This window comes from Micropterus dolomieu, linkage group LG01 (assembly GCF_021292245.1).
Source record: "Micropterus dolomieu isolate WLL.071019.BEF.003 ecotype Adirondacks linkage group LG01, ASM2129224v1, whole genome shotgun sequence".
NCBI classification, from domain to species: Eukaryota; Metazoa; Chordata; class Actinopteri; order Centrarchiformes; family Centrarchidae; genus Micropterus; species Micropterus dolomieu.
In genome coordinates, this window is record NC_060150.1 from 36548488 (window position 1) to 36574545 (window position 26058).

At 40.2% G+C, this 26058-nt stretch overlaps 3 protein-coding genes across 10 annotated transcripts in view; 2 read left to right on the forward strand and 1 right to left on the reverse strand.

Annotated features, from left to right (window-relative positions):
* Positions 1-1724: 1724 nt before the first annotated feature.
* On the reverse strand, positions 1725-7266 carry sec22c (SEC22 homolog C, vesicle trafficking protein). The gene is made up of 7 exons (XM_046067858.1): positions 6974-7266; positions 5875-6086; positions 5546-5709; positions 5201-5380; positions 4938-5056; positions 4518-4583; positions 1725-4424 (listed from the first exon to the last, which is right to left on the reverse strand). Exons 2-7 carry the CDS (start codon positions 6054-6056, stop codon positions 4224-4226), a joined length of 912 nt encoding a protein of 303 aa, XP_045923814.1. The 5' UTR covers positions 6057-6086; positions 6974-7266; the 3' UTR covers positions 1725-4223.
* On the forward strand, positions 7132-22969 carry nktr (natural killer cell triggering receptor). Of its 8 annotated transcripts, none has more exons than XM_046066967.1 (17): positions 7132-7397; positions 8858-8936; positions 9604-9678; positions 11200-11307; positions 12030-12074; positions 13497-13584; positions 14430-14459; positions 14898-15043; positions 16514-16733; positions 16970-17125; positions 17233-17320; positions 17899-18047; positions 18132-20813; positions 20997-21080; positions 21266-21325; positions 21995-22090; positions 22301-22969. In XM_046066967.1, the coding sequence occupies exons 2-17, from the start codon at positions 8879-8881 to the stop codon at positions 22368-22370; spliced, it is 4155 nt and encodes a 1384-aa protein (XP_045922923.1). In that variant the 5' UTR covers positions 7132-7397; positions 8858-8878; the 3' UTR covers positions 22371-22969. The 8 variants fall into 8 exon arrangements, with proteins under 8 accessions (XP_045922923.1, XP_045922914.1, XP_045922904.1 ...); XM_046066958.1 differs by having other exon boundaries at positions 16517-16733; positions 16949-17125; XM_046066948.1 differs by having other exon boundaries at positions 7133-7480; positions 16949-17125.
* A 1459-nt stretch (positions 22970-24428) lies between these two features.
* Positions 24429-26058, forward strand: part of zbtb47b (zinc finger and BTB domain containing 47b) — a 29543-nt gene continuing 27913 nt past the window's right edge. The window contains exon 1 of the mRNA XM_046067415.1: positions 24429-24603. Within this exon, the coding sequence (XP_045923371.1) occupies positions 24601-24603 (3 nt within the window). The 5' untranslated portion in view covers positions 24429-24600. The remainder of the gene's footprint in view (positions 24604-26058) is intronic.

Here is a 26058-nt window from a genome sequence, read left to right on the forward strand (position 1 = left end):
ATGAGGATGACTGAAGTTGATTGTCTAATTTAGATGCACTGTAGCAGCACTGACGGCACTGTGGATTTATAATGATACTACAAGCTCTGAGGGACATGTACCATTTGTTTCCAGGCCCAATTACCTTCCTTTTGTACGCATGAAGATGCTGACCAACACTAATGCTTTACAGCTAATGAGACAACTATGTCAACGTCTGTAAACAGTGACAAAAAAATTACAGTGGCAGCAGAGACACTGAATCAGATATTTATGGAAGGGTTTATCAGCTTCTCCAGATATTAAAAAGAACCTTATTTGTGACGTTATCAGGAAACCGCAGTGATATACAAGGTTATGGTCAAAGGTCAAGAAAAGCCAATGCATATCTCAGTACAAAACCTAGTCCATTGATGTGAGGAGGATTAAAACTGGATTATCTGATATTAGCACATTCTTATCACTGGACTCCATGCAGTGGAGCTTTAATGTGGACTAGAGCAAACGTTATGACTAAGACACCTGCAAAAGCCCTGGATGAAAGAAAGGCACAGACACAAAGTGCTTTAATTTGGTTTGATTTAAACGGAGTTCTATCAACCTGTTATTACAGAATAAAGATTTAATTAAGCCCTAGAAAATCTGAAGAAGGCATGAATGGCACCTGACAGGGAGTACTGCCACATCTCCTTGTCACCTTACTGACTACATCAGACATCATGCCTCATAGCTCAGAAAGTCAATCTTTTCATGCACAAGTCATTTACCTAAAGAAAGGCACGTTAAACAAAATTTTCCCTTTTCAATATGCCGTTTTGAAATATTAGCTACAGTATATGAACAATTTATCACGTTTCAGTGCTGGAAGCTTGTAGAGAAAGCTTGCACTCATTTTCCCAAGGCTTCTCTCACTGACTGTGAGAACGTAAAAGTTATTTAGAAGTGTTTTTAAATAAATTTAGATGAACATATAAAACTTAAGAGTTTGGGATGTGGATAAGGTATACAAATTTGAGTTAAAGTCACTGTTCCAACTGTTTAAACTTCAACGTGACCTATGTAAACCAGGGTCAGCGATTCTCTGGAGATAATTGGACTATTTCCACAATTGCTAAAAAATGTGCCACATAACAAAACTATTACACTTTATACCCACCTTGTGTGACCTTTCCTGTCAGGCTTGAGTCTATCTCACAAAGTAAATAATCACAAATACATCATTGGTTGGAGATCTTCCACTGCTGTAAAACATTTTTCTCTCTGGCAACAGGGCACTTTCAAACAAAACATTTGCTTGCCCTGTAATGTAAATTTATATTAAGTAAAGTTATATTCATACATTTTTATCAACTATTGAAATGTATCAGACAATCTCTGGTGACACTGTTACAAACTTAAATGAAGATTAGTACGCTGTGAAAGAGCTCCATCTGGTGTAAGATTGGAAAAATACATCAATAAATTTACACCTGATGTTCCAAATTTGCTGTTTTTATTTGTTTATGGTTGTGTTATTGTGAGGGAATTTTTCTATTTATGGGTAAAAGGTGAGGTATGAGTCATATACATGTTACACTCAGGTCAGTTTCAAATTCTGTCCTTATCAGGATGTAGCATAAGCTTGACAGTACAAAGAGGAAATGGGACAAATAATCAAGGTAATAAAATATTCTTTGTGTTGGTATTGTCTTATCTCTGGTGAATATAGAGGTAACGCTGATTTATTAGACACACAAATCAACAAATGGGAAAAAAGACACTATTTATTAATGAAATGTCAGTTTTACCACCACGGAAAAAACACATAAAGCCCTGTAATCACCCTGTAATTTGGCAGGTGCAATGAATTACACTGTTACATTACTTCCTATTTTTACAAACAGGTTGCAGCCACAAAAAACACTGAACCAACCTTATGTGAGTCTAATTACATACAAATGCCCTATTAAACATACTACAGGTTGTCCTTCTGAATCTGAATGAGTTCCAAACCATTACTTATTCAGATTACATTTAAGACAAATGTTGATCAAAGAAAACTATTTATATTAAGAGAAGGCTGCCACATGTTTCAAATTGGACATTGTGTATTTCTACAGTTTGTTCTAAACCTTCATGATCAGCATAATTCTCCTTCATTTCCATTTCAAGTGTTAAAATATCCTCCACATTATTTGGTTCCACATCTTTAGAACATCGGTGGCGACATTATTTTACAATTCATTTGGTCAACAACTTGTAGGCTACAGTGGAAATGGTGAGTCAGTAAAACCTCCTATTTGTATCAAAAATATTACAGCATCGCCAACGTCCTGCACAGAAAATACCCGGCAGTGTAACAAATAATAACAAAATCTCACGTATTTATGGTATTCGGATTTTCCACAGAAAATCTTATTTGAACAAGAGTTCACTCCTCTTGTCATATAACACAGCATCGAAAAGGCTGTTCACTGAGCGAGTCTACTTCTCAGCAATTTACCACAATATCTGGATAGTACAACCTACTTTAGAACAAATTAAAAATGTATTAAGAGGCTCAACTGTGTTATCTGCTTCCAGTTTAGGCTTCCAGTGAAAACATCTGACTTTCCTCAATCTTTGTAAACTACAAGCTAAGAGAGACTTTTCAAAACCATTTGTACGTTACAGTAAAGGAACTTCTTAATTGTCACATCAGACGTAACCTTTTTGTTTTTCTTAAACACTCCCTCTAACTTTCTTGATACAACAAGGGAGTGGTCTGGTGTTAAGGACACAATGATACTTGTTTGACAAACACTACAAACTGATAATTTACTTCCCTCACTCAATAAAGTGCGACTCTCTTTAGCTATTAAAAACTGAACGTCTAAGAAAGTTGATGCTAAACTGATGTGCTAATAAAATTAACTAAAAAAAAAATGATTTAGAAAATTGATTTTACCAATATGATTTCTATGTTTCTAACAATCTGAGAACTACAGATTGGGGTTTATAACACCACTCCCTAAGAAAGAATGAAAAAAATTAAACCAAGTAAACACACATCAGGATATAAATATAATTTTAGCTGAACCTGATATGAAACACATTCAAGAAAAATTACCATTACCAACACAAAACAAATATAATCCTAATAGTGCAGTCAAACATTTTTACCCATCAAATCAGTGCTTTCATATTCTTACCCGCAGTTTACATTTTGACAATACAGAGATCAGTAGAAAAAGACAAAATAAAATATCTAAATTTGTTGTGAAAAAACAAAAAACGGGTTTAGAATGTGAGTTGATGCGACACAATTCTTCTTCAATTCTTCAATAGTAAAATAACATGCCTTAACACCATGCCTTACATGATTATTAGACTAACTGTGCCTCAGTATAGAATGTAATTTCCCATTAAGTCATTAAATAACAGAGCCCTTACATTTGAATGTTTGCAGAGACTAGCTGAGCACTTGCCGGTGTGTCTGTATACAAGTCAACACAATTAAACAAACAGTAAGGCATGAATAAACCAAAAGCTTTAAATTTACACCGTTGCATTAGGTTTTTACTGTAGCCTATTGAGCAAATAATGGAAAACAAACAGCGGCATTATCTGCTTTACTTGACTGTCACTGATCATAAGTCAGACTACACAAGATAATTGAAGTATCACACTGCTACCAGTGCGGGATGGACGACCAAACTGTCTGCTAATCAGTCATGTGTGCCTGGTTTAAAAGTACAATTAAATCTAACATCTGTTACAATCACAAACGGTCACCTTGGGTTGTAAACTGCCTGTGATAGCATAAATAATACTAAGCTGAACAGAAGTGAATCTTAATGACAGAATTGCAAGCGTGCCCAACTTCAACAGTTAGTGCACTGATAAAAAAAAGATTGTTTCTACATGAAAAACTTTGGTCAGCGACTCTGACTGAAAACAACTCTGAGATTTATCACCTTTAACCACATCCCAAACCCTTCTGTCACTATCTGTTTGCAGTGTTATGATTTAGACTAACAAGATAGTTTCAAGGATCTAGAAAAAACTGCATTTCACGGTGTACTCTTTACAGTCTAGGAAACAATGTACACAAAGTGCAAGTACATATTGTTTACAAGAAAAGATTTGCTTGTAATTATAATTTTCCATGACGACACAAATCTTCATAACAAATGTGTATCAGGCCATCCGCTTCCCTGTTGTTCTCACCTTCACTGAAACAAAGAGCTGTGAGAGGTGCAACGCAATGAGCTGTCCTCTTCTCCTCAGACCCCACAGTCATCAGCTCTGTCTTGGAGTTTGCGCGTGAGGATGAGGAGGGTGGAGAGGGAGGCGACTGAAATGTGGAAGATCAGCTGCCACGCGTTCCTCAGACCGAGCAGGTAGAGGTTGCATAGGACGATTGCACTCAACAGAGCAAAGGACTTGAGTTTCTTCAGAGATGAGTGGAACAGGTATAGGTGGCACTGTGGACACCGGAAAGGTTATTGGCATGGAAGAGTTTGACACGGGCGAGTTTCAGTTTGCAGTGGAAGGCTGCATGAAGCACATTTATTTACCTGAAACACACAGCAGACAAACGCCAAAAGAAACGCCACAACATTCCATATTCCTTCATAATCATCCTGCGTATAGAGAAAGGACAACAATTAAACAACCTTGTCATTGAAATGTAAGTTTAAAAAGTACCACATTTACTTCTGATTATAATTCTCTAATTCACACAAGAGTGACAGTTTTGCAGTTTCATTATCAAACCCCTGCTTTCACAGCAAAATGCTAATGCACAGCAGACAGTTGAGCCAGCTAATGTAAGCTTACACATGACCATTTCCAAATAAAATCCCCAACTAAACATTTGTTTGACTATACCTAATATTTTGATGAAACACACAAGCTGAAATTGAACATAACATTCCACATGTTGGACTTTTACGTTTTTTAGATTCATTTTAAGTATTTGTGATTCTGGCACATACCTGAAATGTGAACTCTATGAGGTGAACACCACGGATTATGTTTAAAGATGCACACATGATATTTAGGACCAGAGAGAGGATGCCTGGTGCTGTCACTGGCTCCAGTCGTACATTCTGACCTGTTAAACAAAAGAAAGTGACCACATAAATAGTGTAAAATAATAAAACACAGTAAACTTTGAGAACTTTTCCTCATGTCTGCATCACAGAAACAAAAATGACAGTATGGTATATGCTGTACTGTATAAGTCATATGGTCTTACCAGATCCAGGACCTTGCTCCATGTGCCCATTTGCAGTGCCGTTGGTGAGCTCCACTTCCTCCAAGTTAATTACTTGTGGTGGATGGATCCTCAGATCCTCCTGGACCTCTGCCAATGTCACCTCCAGGGCCGGACCACCGCTCTGGTTGTACTGCTGCTTCAGCTTCTGAATGGTGCTGTCTGTCAGTTGGCAAGATGGGTAACATCAGGATAAATCAATGTGTTTATCTTTGGTTTAAAGTATCACAGCCCTGGAGCTTTGCCTGACATTTAACACATCATATTCAACACAATCTGAAAATATCAACAGCAAATCTAGACAACAATATTAAGCTTCCCACTCACCAAATTCCAAAAATGGATATGGCCGGGCTGCCAAGGCAACAACAGTGCTATTGAAGCATGCTGTGAACTCCCAGCGTAGATCTTCCAGGAAGCAGAAGGCCTTAGCAACAGGGAGGCTGCAGTGGCACACGGTCATGTAGGATACACCCTCTGAGGAGACGAAGCTAAACAGGTGAGAGGAGAAAAGGTGTTTAGTAAACAAACAGCCTGACGCAGCTTGACATGAAGGCCCCTGTGACCAAACAGACAACATCCTGTCTGTCTGTGTATTGTGTCGTTTTTTTTGCAGTTACAGGGTGCACAACAGAAACAGCCTGCTGAATCCTTACTATATGTTGAGCTTCTGGCCCTTGACAGTCCCTCTGTCAGGGAAACGGGCCAGTGCCTTGCTGATGGTCCTGAGCTGCTGCTTCCTCTCCTGGAGCTCTCGGTTGTGTTCAAAGTCTGTGGAGGCTGACAGGGGGAGTCCATCCCTGACCCGAACCACAAAGGCAAACAGGATCAGAGACATGATCCACTGGGTCCATGAAGAACACACTGCCTGCATGAGGTCAACAGAAAAGTGAGACTGTCAGTATTACTATGTTAGGGCCGCAACTACATTATTCTCATTATCTGGCAATCATTTTCTCTAATAATCAGTTTATCTGTCTATAAAATGTATAGCCAAAAATGTTGAACACAAGCACCTAACTGACTAAACTGTCGTCTTCAAATGTCGTTGTTCGATCAACAGTGCATAAACCAAGGAGTTTATGTTTAATATCGCAACAGACAAAGAGAAGCAACAAGTATTTGCAATTGGGGATGTACGTTTGGCTTCTGAAAATAACAAATGATTAATTTATTATCAAAATAGCTGCAGAATAATTTACTTTATCAATTAGATATCAAATAATTTCAGCTCTATATTAAACTAAAATACACTCAGTTGCCAGTCTTTTTTTTATAGGTACACTAAAACTATTACAATATGACTGAACAGCCTTGAAATACACCTTACAATCATGAAGGATATATTTTAAAACCAAAGTTGTTTTCGCCAGGAGTTGAGACTTTGTTCAGTTGCATTGCGTTATTGTGAGAGGCGTGTCTTACATTTTGTTTACCCCGTTTTTATCAGTGAGGGTAGCCTAAATATTAGAAACACCTTACAATACAAACCAGCAGCACCACCACAAACTACAGCCTCCAAAATTTCTATAAAGTTTGAATTACTACACTCAAACTTTAAATACTTAAAATACTAAGTTAATACTAAAAAGCCTGCATGAGTTTTAACAGGTGTACATAACGAACAGACTGCCATCTAAGTGTTTATTATTAACTGCGTAACGTTAGACATTAATTTTTTTTCAGTTAAGAACCATTTGGACAATAGCGATAATTCAGTCTACGGTCAATTATAAACGTGTAGTAACACCTTACCTCACTATCATGGGTTTCATGCTGCACTTTGTTACTTGTAACGTTAGGTTAGCTGACTACAGCATCGTATCAACGACATGATATACACCAACAGCAGGTAGCTAGCCCGAGCTTCACATGCACCTTACGAGTGCAATCTCATACTTTCTATTACCCGCGATTAATACTGTGAACCTGAATAACCTATTAAAAGAAATACGCAAGGATTTGCATTAAAATTAGCCAACGAGCTAACTTGAAACCTTCTTCCTGATACAAAAAAACCACAACAAATCTGCTACGGGACCTCGGAGGGACAAAACTGATCTGGACCAGTCGGAGTTATTCGCGTCGCAACAACCTCTTCATAACTAGAAAGTGGAGTTAGCGGCTTGTCGACCGTCAGTGACTAGCTAATTATTACCTGGCTAGCTACTACACAGAGGTTAGTTATGTCATTTGCAACTTTGAATATAATGTAATGTGATATTCATCGATACGTTAAATGCGACTGAAAGAAGTCTAACGGTAAGTTAGCTGTTAGCTCAACCAGTTTACAAGCGCTAACGTTTGTGTTAACGTTTAGCTAGCTAGCTGTTATTAGCTCTGTAGTTCATAAATACTTTTAGTGATCTGTTGTTGCTTTGCACATGTTTTGACCTTCAGACAAAACCATGTGTAAAATGTGTGCTGTATTAGCTAACGTTGTTACAAGTCGTGAGCGTTGGCAGATAGTTAATGTCGTCTCTGTAAGCGGCATTTCCTTGTTTGGATTAGCATTATTTGTGGTCCATTACATTTTTATTTTGATTGCATCTTAATAAAATAAAGGCTTTTTATCTACTGTGGTCTGCATGACTTGTAGGACATGTAGCTCACATTACCTCTCATTTATCCTGTTGAATACTTTACAGTTGAGAGATTATCGCTGTCTATATTTAGCAGGGACGTTTTACAATCTGACAGGGCCTTCCAGGACATCAAGCAGAGGCAAGGCTTATAATATGATATCAGTGCTATGAATACAATGCATTCCTGACTTTGAGCTGAGCAGTGGGAGCTGAAATGATGGGTCTCATAGGCTGCACAGACTAGTAGTAATAACAACATTTGTATTGGTCGGATTTGTGCTCAATAATCCAGCTGTAACGTTACTGTTTATTTGTGCTCTGTCATTAGCTGTGAAATCACAGGTTGCTCTTTCGTATTACATTACCATTGATTGACATATGTTTTAACTGAGCAAAGCAATATCTCTCTCCACGTATCAGTGGCCTGAAATTATGTCCAGTAGCCTAAAAGTTTGCTCTCCATCCCCCCTGTATGTTGCCCTCCTCCAACACACATAATCAGGATTTTCTGAACAATATGCAGCCTATATCAAGCAAATCGTGAGAAGATTAACCTTTTAATAAATCCAGACATTACTTAGATTATTGGACACTCTGTTTTCTTGCAGTCTTGCTCTTTCTTTCCCTGCAAACAAATGCATGTTAGTCTTATATGCAACTTGAGCACAGGAGCTGCTGAGAGCCCAATATTTTGTTGTAATTCACAAGTTTATTGACTTTTTGTGCAACAGTAGAGGAACACTGACACTGAACAAGTTGAGGCAGGGTGTTTGCTTACACTGTTGCAGGAGTTACTTACTCTTGGATAGCCACTCCATTTCCCTGTAGACTCCCCTCCCGTCGTTGTCTCTCCTCCCCTTTCTGTTTCTATCCTCCCTCGCTGTCACCCTACAGTGTTTTCCACCACACTGCTCTAAGTGAGCTATACTTTGTAGGTGTACACTGACAGATAAAAAAGGAACCTGAATGGCATGCTTACTGCTTCTGAAATTAAGAGAAGGCAGCCTTATTACTTTTCCTGCTCAGCTTTTTTTGCACATCTTCTACATTTTAGGTCACCTGGACTTTGATCACAATGGGGGTGAAAGACCGCCCTCAGTGTTACTTTGATGTGGAGCTCAACCGTGAGCCAGGTAAGAGAATTTAAAATCAGTTAACAGCTATGGGAATTAGTGAGACATGTAAGCAGCCTCAGCTCACTTTCATAGCCAATTACTTTGAAGTGACATCATAAATAAATGGATGTGTGTATGTTTTGTAGCCTTGGGGCTTTTGACTGATATTTATTTGGCTGTACAAAATGAAAGTACAACACCCACTGGTATATTGGCTTGGCAGACTGGTTTTTGTGTCTCTACTGAATGGTTGAATTGAAGTCCAGCTCTAAAAAAGCTATTTGCATTATGAGCATGAGCTGTCTGCAATAATTAATGTGAATGTAAAGGCGGCACAGACAAGTTTAGCAGCCTGTTGATAAATACATGTAATTGACTCATATTTGTACAGGGAGGGACAAAACAATGCTGGTAGCTGTGAAAGGGATTCTCTAATGTGTGAGCTTCACCACAGGAATTTTGTAATTGTTGGAGGCCAATTAAAAATGTACAGAAGTGCAGTGCAGTAACATTTGGGCTACTTGTAACTCTTAATTGCAAGGCTATTATTCTTTCCCCTATTGTGTATCGTATTTTCTAACACCAAGTTTATGTTGATGATGCTTCATATACTCTTTAAACATTTAAAATTTGTAATAACTACAAGATGAAGTGAGCTAATATTTTTCTATTTTGTGTTTTATAGTTGGGCGCATAGTCTTTCAACTTTTTTTGGATATTTGTCCCAAGACATGCAAAAACTTTCTGTCTTTGTGCACTGGTGAGTAATGTTCAGTCAAGCACATGTTTTACTGTAATGTCATTCTTTTGCAACATTCACCGCATTGTATAACCCAAATTAGCAAAACAAAAGAAACCTGTTTGACAGCATAACATGAAACTGAGGGGTGTACTACAAAGTATGTTCAACAGGCTTTCTTTGCGTTAGCTGGCTCAACAAAACCTAAAACCCCAATGAGAGATAATGGGTATCACGACAGTGCTTTTTAACTTTCTTTGTTAACCCAGGTTTTCTTCATCAATCTCTGTGCACATTCCCATAAAAGGGGACGTTTGATTTGCGTGATTTGACTTTTCTTCTTTACAAATTAGGTAAAAGAGGAATGCTGGTGGAAAACTGTTAATCTACTCTATACACTCACATTGCCTACCGTTTATTTCTAACATGGCAGCTGCACTGTAGAGCAGCTTTAACTTGATACAGCATATTTAAACATTATATTTAAGAATTGCATTTAGGTCTGACATTGTCCCATCATGAAGGATGTGTGAAAATCACTTTCGTTTTTGGCCTAATCAAAGTGAAATACCCCCCTCTGAATGAACTGAAAATAAGAGCCACTGTGTCGTGCTCCCCACCCCTCTTTGGTCGTTTGAAATCTTGAAGAAAGGAGCTATGGCTGTAGAATAAATTGTCCAGTGACAGATGGAGTCACTGGATGGATCCTGGTCTATATCCCAAGATATTTCATCCCACTGAGTAGAACACAGTTTTACTGTAGTAGCGGTGGTCTGTCCTGATATAGCCACAAATCTGCAAACAGACTGCAGATCGATCCTCCCTCTCATTTTTCGCTCCACCTGACTGACAAGAATGTGATGCTGGCAAGGGCAGATATGGGAGATGGCTGGTTAGTCTGTTTCTTTTCCTGGACACACACACACACACACACACACACACACACACACACACACACACACACACACACTTAAAGTATACTCAAGACACTGAAATTATCTTATGTGTCCTTTTATGAGGGGATCAGCTCACACCATTAGAAACCAAGGCCTTGGAACAATGCTGAAGCCAGTGAAGCAGAACACTAAAAGATTAGCAACCTAAGCTGCACATTTGAACAGCCAGCCCTCTGTCCTCCGAAAAGCACCCTTAAGCACATCAACACATCTAATGAAATCTCGGCCTTCACATCTCATTTCACCCTAGGGAAAGGGAAATCCAGGGGGCAATAGCTTTGGGCCAATATTCTGTCCCATGCCAGTATCACACCAGTGGAAGATTTCTTAATGAATTCTGGAGTCCCGCACAGGAGTATTACCAACAGGATGTCTGAACAAAGGCATCTAAGTTTATTGAACTTCCCCTTCTCATACTGGGGTTTCATTCCCTTGTTTAAAAGAAACCTCATGTGGCAGCGTTCAAGAGTAACATTTCTGAACACCTCAAGGCATCTAGTATACACAAAGGCTCTTCATACAGTAGCAGGTCTGTTGAATGTTTTGTGTTTGATGAGAGCTCAGTTAACATACATCTCAATTGCAGGTGAAAAGGGAACTGGCAAAGTCACAGGAAAAAAGCTGTGCTACAAAGGCTCCACGTTTCACAGGGTTGTAAAGAACTTTATGATCCAGGGAGGCGACTTCACCGAAGGTAGTAATGTCTGACGTATAAATAACCTCGTTGGCTTTGAGAGTGTGTGTTTAATCAAACTGACTGAATGAAGTTAGTCAGCAAGTGTTCATGCTATTCCACCTTTTTCAAACTGCTGGATCCGTTTTCACATAAAACCCAAACAGAGCGAAAAAACTCTGCTTTGAAAAAGATGCTGCATCTAATTTGGTTTGTTTTATGAAGAATCAGATGCTCTCTTAGGTAGAAGATGTATTTATACAATGGCGATGCTTTGCGTGGTTTCAAAGCTAACAATGACAAAAAAAAATTGGCAGACACAATTAATCTCATTAAAGTGCCAATATACTGTGGCTTTCTTGTAGGTGTTTATGGCAGGCATCCAGGAGACCATACTGTTTCCTGAATGTGGCCGCCACTTCAAACATTTGTTCTATAAACATGTATTAACTAATGAGCACTTTTTTTCTGTAATGTGGTACAATGTTTACACATGTTTGGTTTCATTTTAATATAAAGACGTTTTGGACTGATTACTTTAGTCAAGTCAAATGTATTTCTGTATCACATTTAAAACAACATGAGCCGACCAAAGTGTTTTACAAACATAACAACATAAGTAAACAGAGCAGACAAAAAAATAATGCGTATACACAGACGGAGAGCTGGAAAAATATCAATGAGTTCTGCAAACAACTAATAAAACAACCATTTTAAAGGCTGCTTACTGTTAATCTCTGCAGGAAATGGAAGAGGTGGAGAGTCCATATATGGTGGCTACTTTGAAGGTAATGGAAAAATCTAATTATCTAATAAGCATAAAATGTTTATCTGAATATAACTTAGCTACATTTGCATGAGCATAATGTTGCATGTGTGCCTATTATTATTATTATGTTAATAATCGATTTCTGGAGAACTTTTCCAATAAATGACTCCGTTGACCTTCACTTTTCCGTTGTATAGTGCTGTCTCTTATATTTCATAACAGTAGTGGACGTTTGTCAAGTCAGCATGGAGAGTAGGCATTCTCTTTATTGAACGCTACAATCTTCCTGCCTAAAATTTTCAACATATTCTTTTATTTATAGAGTGGTCTTTTGCAAAATGAGAAGGTAAGAGATGTACACAGCTCAGTAACACCATGTCAACATTGTCCCCACCACTGCCCTCTCTCAGTGAAAACTGTGCAAATGTTTGCAATGGTGCAGGTACAAATCTGTACTGAAGGGATGTGACAGGATTTTGTCTTCAGACAGCCCCCATGTTACACCCCACATTACTTTTTATGTTACATGTGTGGTATTTATAGCCGCAATAGGAAGAGTACCACAGTGGAAATAAGGTATTTATCCTTTATCCTTATCCAACATGGATACAGTATGTACACAAATTGGTTCAGTGTAACTTTTAGTCTGTATGTAGTCAATCAACTATTCCGATATACTGTAGTATGCTTCTGTCTAATATTTAAAGGGTTATTCCAGTGGATATTTTAGTCGATTAAATTGCTTTTACGCACTGTGGACCAATGTTCAAAAGCATTCACTAAGTTTAAGTTTGTTAAATACGCTATGAAAATAATCTTCAGGAGATTTAAAACTTGCCTTAGATATGTGATTCATTAATAGAACCTTTTTTTGTGTGTGTTTGCATCATTGTCAGACACTTTTTGTTTTCTAACAACCGTTTATGCGTTATCTTCTCGATTGGCTTCTCTTCTGCCTTTTCATATTTGACAGCTCATGAACATTAGTTATCTCTGAAATCTGTTTGACCCTCTTTGAATTCACCTTCGTGGAGAATCTTCTAAATGATAACGTAACCTTGATAAGAAGAAAGGCACTGGATGGATATTCTGTCTCAAGCAAGTTTCAAGTCTAAGCAAATTTGCTTCCCTAGTATGTTCAAATGAATGGAAACCAACCTGGTCAAAATGAAAATTAAATGTGTGTTATTTGTAGTTAATACTATCATACAAAATCAGGTTGGTACTCAAGAAAAGGACTTAAAGTAACAAACAAAACAACAAAAACCTTTTTAGAACGCACTGAATGGAAGGACTGGTTGGTGAGGCAATGATTGGGTTTGATGGATTTAAATAGTTCAGTTAAACCTGTTGTCCTCTTCTTCTTCCCTGAATATTTCCGCGATTATGCATCAGAGAAAACACTCTGACACTGCGATCACTCTTTCTCTGCTCTCAACAGACGAGAACTTCACTCTCAAACACGACAGAGCCTTCCTGTTGTCGATGGCCAATCGTGGGAAGGACACCAACGGTTCACAGTTTTTCATGTGAGTAACATGAAGTAAATCAAATCCCTCTGCACCTTTTAATACCTGTGCCATTTAACTGACGGGTCACTAGCGTAATTTGTTTGCTTTTTTCTTTTTTTTTTTAATGTGTTTTGCTTTCTGTCCCTTTTTTCTGTTAGAGTAGAAATTGTCATTGAGTGTGAACGTCAACACATCCCCTCTCTGTGTGCAATTAGATTTCAAAGTGCAGAGAAACATGGATTCATTCTTTTTTACCTACAAATGTGTTACATTTTTTCTCTTGCCGTTTTTGTGTAAAATTTACAGAAACTCTAGCATCCTGCTCCTCCAAGGTAATGTGTCTCCAAGGCTGTGTTTCTCTCTCTCTCTCTCCTGACTGTATTTATCATTCAGTAGTTTGCATTTGAGTACAGTGCTTTATTTTGGATATGTTTGAACAATATTCACAAATGGCTTGAAGGTATTTGAGCTTTGTAGACTTTTTATCACTAAAACAGGTGTCACCATAAGATAGAAATGCTCTACATGAATTAAAACTTCTGAAACATACAGGAGGAAATGTGTACAGTCTTTCTTTGTATGATCCTAATACAGTTATATAAATGCCCACACACTGCTGTTTTCATCACCTTTTTGTGGCTGTTTTTAATGCAGCAGCCAAAATTACAAGTGTTTTCCAAATTGATTTGCAATTAAATATCTATTTTTAAGTCAGATTTTTCCCGCGGTACTCTAGCGCCCGCACTTTGTTGAAGTTATTTGTTTATTCTCATTCTTTTCCTCCTCTTTCTCCTTTTCTCATGACCCCGCTACTGCCATTCCCCGACCTTCCCCGGCTTCTTTGCTTGCTTTTCGACAAACAGCACAACCAAGACGGCGCCTCATCTTGATGGGTAAAATCAAATTTCACTTTGGCACGTACAAAAGGCATTCAAATGGTGTTTACAGTTAACGCTGAACTTTCATCTCTGTCTTGATTTTCAGCATTTTACTAAACTCAGAATTCTTAAAGCCCCTGAAAACGTGTCTTTCTTTATAATATTCAGTATTCATGATTATATAAGAAACAATAAAAGTTTAAAAAAAGAGTTAAACAGTCAAAAACTCAGCTAATCTGCTTCATCAGGACTGAGCCTGTCCACTTTAAACCAGTGAAAAGAACACAGAGGAAAAACATTCTGAAATTTCTCATGTCAAAAAAACTGTTTGCAGAAAACAGTGTGCTGAGAAGGCGATTGAGGAAAAATACGTTTTCAGGGCCTTTGAGGATACTGAAATCATATCATATCATATAGTTGTAACAGGCATCAATCTTTCCTGCTTCTATGCAGAGTCCATGTCGTCTTCGGTCTAGTCATCTCCGGCTTTGAGGTGATAAAGAAGATCGAGGGGCTGAAGACTGATTCAGCCAGCAGGCCCTACGCTGATGTGAGAGTGATAGACTGCGGGCAACTTATCACCAAGTCCGCTAATGATGGTAAGTTCAATAGTAAGGTTAGGGTTCGCTTTCCTTTATTGTCAACAAATGATGAAAAGGCCAAAAGCAGACTTCCCTACCCTGTCTGTGGCACTCGACCCCAAGCTCATTACTCAAACTGAAGACATAAACATGTTTTTCCAAAAGGTTCAGTAATTTCTAGTAACAATGACAGTTATGTTTTTTTGCAAACGCTACTAAATAGGAGCACATGCAATGTACAGTGCATTTGTTGGAGACTACATGTTAGTTTCTCATTTTTTGTGTTTTTAATCATTTTTAGACAACAATGGAGCTTTATACCACAGAGGAGTAAGCTACATGAGGCTTTGCATACAGAAGCAGTAGGATCAGTGCGTTGTTGTTGGTCTTTTCATGGGATTTGTTGAAAAAATATAGAATATCGTCAGACTTATCCTTTGAATTTTGACCTACTGCTGTATGAAAACCTCCAGTTCAAGTCTTTGTAGATGTGACATGTAGCCACCCAGCCAGTGCAGAAAGAGTTGTTGAATGTCTGGTGTATATGAGTGGAAATATCGTTTGATTATTAGTCATACTGTCGGTGGATAAAAAGACAACAAATTGCTCCACATTTCTACCTGGATATCATACATCATGGAGAAATGCAGGTTCATGTTGGCGTTGGTCTGGAGCGCATATCAGCAGACTTTAAAGGGCTGCGCATATGTAACACAGCGGGTATTAAATCATTTTTAACGCAGGCATTTCGAGGAAGAACTCTGCATCAGACGATTTTATCACAGATCATACCAAGACTTGCTTTTGCCATATAAAGTGGACCAGTGAAGTGCGTGGTCGACAATTGCAAACATCCGAGACCACCCATTCGAGGTGGTCCAGAGAGTGGTTGTTTGGTCCCCACCAGAGTTCAGGTCCGAACTAAACGAGATGGGTGTGAACCCACCCTTAGTTCTTAACAAAAAGCTTAAATAGATGTTATGCATCTTTCAGAATCAGGTTTATTGCCAAGTAGATTTGCACATACAAGGAGTTTGCTTTGGTATGTTGGCGCATAACAATGAACATAGTTAAATATAAGGAAAGATAAAACATGTAAATGCAAATCATTTCATTGATCTACACATAACCTTATGCCGTTTGTTTTTTTCTCCTGTGAGGAATAACGTTTGTTGCTTGTGATATGAACTGGGTCACATTTTGTGCTCGTTCTGTAAGAGGTCGGCATTTAGACGCCAGCGTTTTCCCCCACTGGCATTCGAATGGGGCGTGTAACCTGATCTTCTTTTTAATGAGGATCAGCGAGGTGGAGTTCATTTGGCAGCTGCCCACCTGACTCTGCCAGGCTCCCAACGTACTGAGAAGAAACAAAGCCTTTGTTGTCCTAGTGGCACCCTGAAAATGACTCCTGGCATTTGAACTTTTTACTGTTACATATTGTTGTGTTCTTTGTTGAAATGACTCATGCTGTTATGTTTCTTACTTAAGTAGTTGAAGGCAAGAGGAAAAGAGCCAACTCGTCTGCCGACTTGTCCCTCAATTCCCACGACTCCTCGCAGTTCTCCTCTTCAGCGGAATCTGAAAGTGAATCAGATGAAAAGCACAAACATCACAAGCACAAGCGACACGCAAAGAGTAAACGGTCAAAAAAGAAAAGGAGGGAATCACAGAAAGAGAAGAACGATGATGTCCCTCTTACAGACCCAAGGTACTTTTTATTATTTTTTTGTTCATGATCACATTTTTACATGCTTATACATTTACTCACATGTATCTCTGATGTACATGACCACAGTTTTGATCAAGTCTGATCGGTATATCTAGGTCTAAATAGAAGCACTGACATGATTCAGAGTCGGCCTAAAAAGAAGCTGGTTCTTTGCATAACAAAATATTGTTTTGCATCTTGTCATGTTGTTGAAGCTCTCACTGTCCTGTGGAAAGAGATGTGCTGGAGGGAGAGAACGAAGTGGAGGGAGAGAAGGAGCAGAGCGGGAAGAGAGAGAAGCCTGTCGTCCGACCAGAGGAAATCCCGCCGGTGCCAGAGAACCGCTTCCTGCTGCGACGGGACATGCCATCTCAGGAAGATAAAACAGAGATGTCAGTGTTAAGTTGGGGTAGTTTTTTGGGGGGAATACATATTAGCTTAAACATTGTACACTTAGCTAATTACTGTAGGTGTTTACTTTGAGATTTGATCTTTTCAGAGTTGAGAAAGAAGAAACGTCCCTTTCAGTTGACCAGAAACCAGCAGTCTCCAAGTCCGGACGGAAGATCAAAGGCAGAGGAACAATGGTATACTCACCTCAACCAGAGATTTGTTTCTTCAGATTTGGTGTTCATTTATTACTTGTTCCTGTAGTAGTCTGCACGTAGTTTTACCTGATCCACTTTGACAAAGTCCAAGGGCCAATATTGGCAAGCGGACAATATCATTTCTATTCTGTTAATCCAAATTACACTTTGTTGAACTCTGAGCCCAAGATTATGCTTGTTTTTTCAGACATGCCTTTTGTAGATTACTAGATGTGGGAGGGGCGGGACATGTGCATACAACCTCCATCTTTGGCATTGCAGGCTTTCCCCCATAGAATTCTATTCAGGATTATTTAAGTGGCGAGTCTCCTTCCCTTAAATCGTCTCTTGTCACAAGCCAAAAAGGATCGGAAGGATTGGAAGTTGCTGTAAAGAATCGAACTCCATCTGTTTGATTGACCCCAAACTATTTTTTATTATGTTTTCTCCATGCCTGCATACAGGTCCCTTGAGGCAAATAATCTTGAAGCACAGCCGCAACACGCTCTATAAAGAGTTTTAACGTATTATTAATTAATGTAATTTGAAATATCAGTATGTTTGTACTTTTTTTGCAGAGATATCACACCCCCACAAGATCGAAATCGCGCTCTGCATCTGTGGAAGAGCGTGGTAGCAGTGAAACTCCACCACACTGGAAAGAAGAGATGAAGAGAACCAAAGTTTATCAGCCGCCGAGCGTCGAGAGATGGACCAAAGGAGACAAGTATGACTTCATATTTTACTTTCTAACTTAGAATATTAGTTTGTTTTTTTTTTTTCTTCCTTCATACATCTTTTGACTTAACAGATTGAATGACCGTTCCTCAAGCAGATGGGACGACAGAAGCAACTCTACGTGGTCCCGGTCTGCAGAACACTCCTCAGACCGCAGCTCTGAGGGGTCCAGTGTGCGCCGCCAACAGAAGAAAGAGAAGAAGAAAGCCAAACACAAGAAGAAGGCCAAAAAACGTAAGCGTGGCAAGAAGAAGAGCTCAAAGAACAAAGCTCAAGAGCCTCGCCTGTCAGAGGGAGAAAGGTCTTTGTCTTTAGAAAGAAAGTCCAAAAGATCCCGTTCTCCATCCTGCTCCTCTTCAAATCAGCATCATTCGTCTCCTCGGAGGAGACGGCGGTCCTCGCTGTCCTTTAGAGACTCGCGGTCCTACTCTAGGTCCTACACATCCAGTCAGTCCAGATCTAGAGGGAGGTCCAGGTCTTATTCAAGATCCAGAAGCCTTTCTAGGTCTAGAAGTCGGTCTTTGTCTAGATCCAGATCCCAGTCATATTCTCGATCCCGGTCTAGATCCAGGTCGAGATCAAGATCCAGGTACAGATCTAGGTCTCCATCCAGAAAGAGGAGTTCATCCAGATCCCCAAGAAAGAGAAAGGCTAGCAAGCCCAAAGCGGACGCCATGATCCACGTGCCCGAGAAGCTCCCAGAGAGCAAAGTCACGCCTGTCCCCAGACTCCCTACCGTCCTGCCTCCTGAAAGCGTCTCCGTGATCCCGCTGAGCGACAGTCCTCCTCCTTCACGCTGGAAACCTGGTCAGAAGCCATGGAAGCCCTCCTACATCCACATTCAGGAAATAAAAGCCAAAGTGGCTCCCAGTAACATTTCCTTCACAGGACAAGCAGCTGATAGTGTTACAGAAAAAGCTCAGACTTCAGTTAAACCAAAGTGTCCGCCAGGCAACTCTGAAAGCGACAAAGGACACAAACCTGCAGGGCGCTCACAAAGCAGGTCCTCCAGAAGCATGTCTTACAGCCGTTCATACAGCTGCTCAAGGAGCAGAAGTTACAGTAGGTCTGGGTCCAGATCCCCGTATCAGTACAACAGCAGGTCATCGTCCTACAGCAGGTCAGGCTCTGAAAACTCCCACAAAACAAGCAACAAGAAGAATTCACTGGACAAGGAATGGAAAGAGTATTACAGCTCTTTAAAGAGGATAAAAGATTTAGATAAGTACATTGCTCTCGCCAGTAGTCAAGATGTTCCGTCAGGATCGGAGAACAGGGCAGGCTGTGAGCATAGTCCTGACTTTTTGGAGAAAATAAAAGAGAAAGGCAGCTCACAAGATCAAGAGACGAAGCATTACAGCTCAATGCCAGTGGAAAGCTTTCATAGCAGGTCTGAATGGGATAGTGACAGTGATAAAGTGAGCCAAAGCAACAGCGCTACCCTGTCAAAGAAGCAGAAACAAGCAGCTCCGTCCAGTGAAATTCTTGACAAGAAGTTGTCTGCAGTTACTGGATGGAATTCAGAAAGCGATTCTGAAAATATAACAGCCAGGAAATTGGCCATATCTGAAAAAGAGGAAGGGGAGGCAAGTTCAGAATCAGAGCATGAGACTTTCGGGAAGACGTCAGAGGCAGCGGTTGCCGCTGCTGCAGCTGGTGGTCAGTCAGAGGAAAGTCCTGAGAAGGCAGCAGAGCCGGAGAAGCACAAGAGCAAGAAAAAGGCCAAACGGAAGCACAAACACAAGCGAAGAAGTGAGAACAAAAGCGCTTCCCACCACAGTAAGGACAAAAGAAAGAGATCTAAGAGGAAACATCAGAAGCTCAAAGAGACTTTTCACTGGCAGCCACCTTTAGAGTTCGGAGAGGAGGAAGAGGACGACGAATCAAAACGAGAGAGACACAGTCCTGGGAGAGTTGTCAAAGAAAGACCTGGTGTGGACAGTACGAATGAAAAGCACCAATGTTTAACCTCTTTAACCAAGAATCCTCCTAGAGAAGATGATAAGGGGCAACAGAGAGCAAAGGAATGTGTCAGCAAAAACCCAAAACACGCTGAACCCCATCTTCAGTCATCCAACCGGAACGGTGCCAATTTACCCAGTATCAACGAGCAAGAGTCATTAGACGACATGGACATTTGCACCCCTGAGCATGACATTGAAATTGTAGAACCTCCAGTTACACAGGATTCTCATTGTGACGCCCCTGAATTAACCATAAAATCTACCTCTAAGTCTTCAGATATAAGTAAAGACAGCGCTTTACCTCATAGCAAAGAACAGCCTTCTGTTACCTCCACAATGACAGCTGCTGGACTGCAAGATGAAGCAACCACTGGCACTGTGAGTAGTTTCAAATGGAGGCCTTTAAAAGGAATGTCAGCTTTACAGAGCGCGAGCGTGCCGCCTGTCACCACAAAAAGTATCCAACTTCAAGAGAGCCAGACCCCCAACGCCCGCGGAGTGAGAATGGAGATAAAAAGCAAAAGCCGGGTACGCCCAGGATCTCTGTTCGATGAGGTTCGTAAGACCGCCCGGCTCAACCAGAGGCCGAGAAACCAGGAGAGCTCCAGCGAGGAGAGCTCCCCCTCTGTGGGAAAGATGAGGGGGACGTCGCGCACGCGGTCCCCGAAGAAGTCCAGGTCCGCGTCCAGGAAGTCACACTCTGTTTCCAGTCACCGGTCCCACTCCCGAGGCTGGTCCCACTCTTACAGCAGGTCCAGGAGTAGATCCCGCAGCTCCAGCTACTCTTCTAGGTGAGATAAAAAAACACACTTAATAAATGAGGAGCTTTAGGGCGCTATCGGTAAATCTCCAAATGTTGGAGGGGCTTCTTTTTACATAGATGAAGATTGTTGCAAAGTAATAAACTTGTGGGATGTGAAGCATTTGTTCTAGCTTTGGTGAGATGTGATTTATAATAATTAAAATTCTTTCAGGAGCCGTAGCAGGAGTCGAAGGAGACACGGAAGAGGACGGTCACGCTCTCGTAGCAGCACATATAGAAGTTACAGGAGTCACAGGTACAACCTGAAACACATATTTAATAATGTATTGTGGCCATGTAGACTCTTAAGAAGAGTCAGAAACCTTAACTGTATACACAACCTCCCAAAGACTTTCCATTGTATATTTTATCATCACAAATGTATGATTGGTCTTGTATCTTTCGAACCTGTGTGTCTCACTGTGTTTTTCCTCCCATCAGTCGGACATACAGTAGAAGTCATTCCAGAAGTCGCTCATATAATCGGCGTCGGAGATCCAGGTCTGTTAATGCAGAATGTTTAATTGTTATGTGAGGGGTCACTGAGTTAGCCTTAAGCTCACATACAAACACAATTATGCAAACACTACCTTCAGATTAAAACACCCTGATCTAATTTGATTTTTAATCACAATTAAATTAGCAATCAAAGGTGGGTTGCAGCAGTGTTAATTGAGAGTTTGAAAGGATATTTATACGCCTGTCAGTTTTCATAAGCGGTAATGTGAAGTATGGAGCAAGGGCTGATTCTGGTGCGGAGACATTAGACAGATTGAATATTCAGTTATTCCATTGACAGAAAAAATACTATTTTGAAAGATTTGGTGCTCTTCTTTTTCTTCTCTGATGTTTTTCCTTAGTTTTGTCATAGAAGTAAGCTAATTGTTAGTTGCAGCCCTAGAAGAGATCCATCCTGTCTTTAATCATTAATTATAATATTGGCAATTGCATGATGCAGGAATAACCAATCATTCTTTCTCACCATGCACGCAGACAGACTAGAAGAAAGACTCTGCAGAGTATTTGTCATAAAATCACTAATCTTTCTTTACCATCTAGTATGGACTTTGCTTTTCCTTGTATAAGAAACCTCTACTAAGCAGGTCTGTGTGAGTCAAAAGTATTCCTAAAATAATGTCTCTGTGGTCATCCGGCTGTATGTTAATGCAGGTCAGACTCTTATGACAGCTATTCCAGTCGGAGCGTGAGCAGGAGACGAGGTTACAGGCGAAGTGACAGCTACAGGAGCTCAGACCGCCGATCCCGGTAAGACGCTCTGCTCCCCCGGTAAACCCTGACAGACCTCAACAAGGGTGGCAGGCCTTTGAACCTTCTGTCTTTTCCTTCCTGTGGCCGAACGTTAGATTGGGGTTGAACACCCAGGACATACTAACCATTCAGTGTTATACACAAAGTGTATGTATTAAATCATGCCTGAAAAGTCAAATATTTAATTGTAATCTTTGTCTTCTGCAGGTCGTCCCGCTCCTCGAGTCGCAGCTCTTCCAGACGCAGGAGTCACAGTCGCAGCAGCCGCTACAGTTGAGCTCTCAAGCCTGCAGAGAGCAGAACAAAACCACAAAGTCTGGACACTGCGCAACACAACTAACTGTTATCATCACAGATCAGCCACTGAAGGGGAAGAAGTTGTATTCCACCTTGTCACTAGTTTAATACTGTACTTTTATTCCCCTACGTAAGCGGACAAGATCGTTTTTGAGGAAATGAATGTTATGTAAATAAATAAACAAACCACTTTACAAGCTGACACACACACAGCTAAGAGAATCTGACAACATGGCCACTCTATCAGCTTAAAGGTAAAACTAAATATGTGCGATAAATAATAAGAAATAAGCTGTATATATTTTATATTATTGTATATTCTTTTCTACTTCTGTTTTTTATACAATGAAATGTACAATTATACACACTCTTGGTGTCTAATTCTCTCAGTTCTGATGTGTGTGAGGAGTTAAAGGGTTGAGGTTATGCCTTAATTTAGTTTCAAGCTGTAATTTGTCTTTGTTCCATGCGGTGTATTACTGTATCGTGAATGTTAAAACTAGTCAAAGTATAGAATCTGATTTTGATTGTATTCAAACAGTTATGAATGTCTACACAATAAATACCACCACATCTTAAGCCTGTCTTTTTTGGGTTGTTCCTCACCATGTGTAGCAGATCATCAGGCAGAGATCAGCTCATGTCCTCAAATGGACTCGGAGAATTTGTACCTCTATTATGGCGCCATCTACCTTTCACTTCAGAACTGCAACGTGTAAATACATTCTATGGTGTGTAAGGGTATGTATTATATTTATGTCAGACTCTTTAAATGCGCTGATCAAATATTTTTACCCCACTTTTTCTATAAGATGTCATGAAATTATAAGAATCGGATTCATGCACAAGTATCATTTCACTCCCCGATCAGGTCACCTCATTGGAATAAGAAATAAGTGTGGAGATGACCCCATTCATTTTTTTTTTTAATCACACAAAACTAATTGAAATGAATTTGGTTCCCTTCTTGCTGATATTTGCTAACACTTGAAGCTGTGCTGGTGTGCGAGCTCCTGTCACTTCTGTGAGCTGCATGCAAGAAACCAAAGAAATCACTCATGAGATACACATCCTACTGAATTGCCACAGTGCCTGTCCAATTTTTATCTGCAAGTGCAGGCGGTTAATACGGTTCGGGCCTGTTCTTTTATGGATGGCCCTCTGGTACAAATCAAATCTGGATTTACAATACGCCACCACCATGCAGGAGGAGTAGAGAGCCAATAAGCAGTACATCATGATTGTGCTGCACACGTGGATACAATGAATTGATGCTGACAAAGAGGAAATGTGTGTTTTTTTAATTTATTGTAATATTTAGTGTTTGTGGGACTTTTGTAGGATGTGTGTGTGATTTTAGGCAGGCATGAGAATGCAATTTAACATGTAAAGTAACAGGAAAGCCCAAAGCATTGGTTCCTAAATAGAACCAACTAGCACTAAAACACAATATGAACTGAAATTATAGGGACCTTAAAGTGACGCCTTCATTATTACCTAAAATTGTAATATCTTTATTATTCCAGTTTATATTGTGTTCTTATGGTGCATATTCCTAAAACATGTTGTTAATCAAATTCGAAATAAAAACAAACAAAAAAAACATATAGGTTAATAATTACAAACTAATATATACAGAATAGACACTGGGTGGGTCAATAGGGCTGATATATGGCACTTCTTTCCAGGAAGATAAATAATAATGATAATATTGTGCAAATTAAGCTACAATGACTTCTTCAACATGGGAAAATTAATGAACTCCCTGACCTCCGCATCTGGCTGCCTGCGTGACGTCACGCGGTTGCAGGCGCGCACAGTGAGAGGAAGCGCACCCAGGTTTGCGCCATATGGCTGTTTGTCCTTCCCAGTCCTCCTCCTGCTCACGCCAAAAACAAAAAAGAAAAAATCCAATACAAAGAAATGCGCCTGTCTCGCAACTCCAAGTTAAACAGTACCGTGTCCCTTTAAAAACGTCTGACAAAAAAGCCCATATGATCCCCGTGCTCCAATCACCAATTCCTTCTGCAAAAGCAGCCTCTGCATTTTTGTCTGTCTGAATGCTACAGCAGCACGGGGGTAAAAAGATTGAGGATAAGGCAAAGACTGAAGAAATGTGACAATTCAACGGTCAGTTTCATGGCGAAGGGAAAACTGGTGCGAAAGGAGTTATTCTGGGACTCCTTCGAGCCTCGAAACGCTGGATCAAAATGGTAGGCTACAGAGGAGCGCTGCATTTTTGTTTATTTTTTTTGTCCCTGTTTGATCTCTTGCAAATTTGAGCTACTTAGCAGGCCAACCAAACTTACCGCACTTCTGCCTCATTATGTGCTTGGACCACTGGCTGTCACACGCGCATTTAGTGCTTTGTGTCCTTTGCGGTGAAGTTTGTAACTTGCCGACACGGCACAAGTTGGAAATTGAAGCAGCTGAAAGAATGCGATGGCTACAATAGCTACATTGATGCAGAGAAGGAGTTAAATTCTTTCATATCAGGGCGCTTCTGCAAAAGGCTCAGGTCGAGACTGGTGCAAATGTAGACAGGATGACGGAAACTGAACTGCCCCCCTCCTTTTCTCCAACAGCCAGTGCAGGGCAAGTTTGTTAGGCTTCGACATTTATGCATTCATTAGAGAATCTCCTCGGTGTGGTCTGAAAGAGGAGTAGATGTCACTCCTCATGTCTTAATAACTTCACTTTGTTGCAGGTGACACTCAAGCAGAGGTGTAATGCTGAAATGGCCCCTGAGCTTTGGATGAAGTGTCCTACAATTAAATGCAAATTTAATTTGGACAATGTTTAATTTGAACATGTCTTTTGTCTTTGACATGAGATCGGTTTCTTTTGGCAAACTGATGCACTTTTACAGACCGGTATCCCTCTGTGGCCATGCCAATGTCGATGTCGATGATGTTTTTATTCCCACTTACATTAGCAGGTATGAAGCTGATTCCTGCACAGAGACTGATAGAGTTATGGGAATAGAGGCAGACAGTCCGCTCTGTCTCCAGGGTCATTTTAGGATGCCTCATTAGGAAAGCATGTGGAGCTTGATGCAGTGGTGGAGTAATCCCAGGGCGCGTTCACATCTGGAGGCTTGGGTTAATATCTGGGTCAGGTCAGCGGGGTTAGCGCTGGTACTCGCTGGGTGGCTTCTGGTGGGAGCAAAGAGGGAGAGGGAGATTTTGGTATTGCTATGTTTTTCTTCCCTTTTTTCTATTTGCTTTTTTTTGGAGCACACATGAGAGTGAGCTGTGATAAACAAAGTGCAAAGTGTGCTTGGTGAATGCAATGTGCCAGTGATCAGAGATTCTTTTGACTGTTTTGGTAAACATGCTCTAGATCATTTCTGCAATTACTTTGTTGACATCAAAAGCTGATTACTCCCCGCTAATTTTGTTTTTATCAATAAGCTCACTTTATATCCCATAAACTCCCTTGTTTATGGATGGATTACTGAGCAGGCCTACCAGGCACAGTGGCCCAAGGGGTCAGCGGGCCCCTGGACCAGAGGCTCTTTATGAAGTGACTGTTAACATTACATGTTGGAAAGTTTGGGAAATAACCATAAAGAAACACAAAACAACCTAAAAATAGACACAAAAGAACTATAAAGAGATGTAAAATTACTAGAGATAGTCACAACAATTACAAAGAGACAAAATATA

Bases quoted from the DNA above. Each gene is read 5' to 3' on its own strand.
- sec22c (XM_046067858.1), bottom strand. From the start codon at position 6,056: ATGTCTCTGATCCTGTTTGCCTTTGTGGTTCGGGTCAGGGATGGACTC. The intron at 5,710-5,874 runs GTAAGGATTCAG...TCACCTGTTTAG, and splicing joins GGCCAGAAGCTCAACATATA to CTTCGTCTCCTCAGAGGGTG. The intron at 5,381-5,545 runs GTGAGTGGGAAG...GCCAACTGACAG, and splicing joins ATATCCATTTTTGGAATTTG to ACAGCACCATTCAGAAGCTG.
- nktr (XM_046066948.1), top strand. From the start codon at position 8,879: ATGGGGGTGAAAGACCGCCCTCAGTGTTACTTTGATGTGGAGCTCAAC. The intron at 15,044-16,513 runs GTAAGTTCAATA...TTCTTACTTAAG, and splicing joins CACCAAGTCCGCTAATGATG to TAGTTGAAGGCAAGAGGAAA. The intron at 16,734-16,948 runs GTACTTTTTATT...ATGTTGTTGAAG, and splicing joins GTCCCTCTTACAGACCCAAG to CTCTCACTGTCCTGTGGAAA.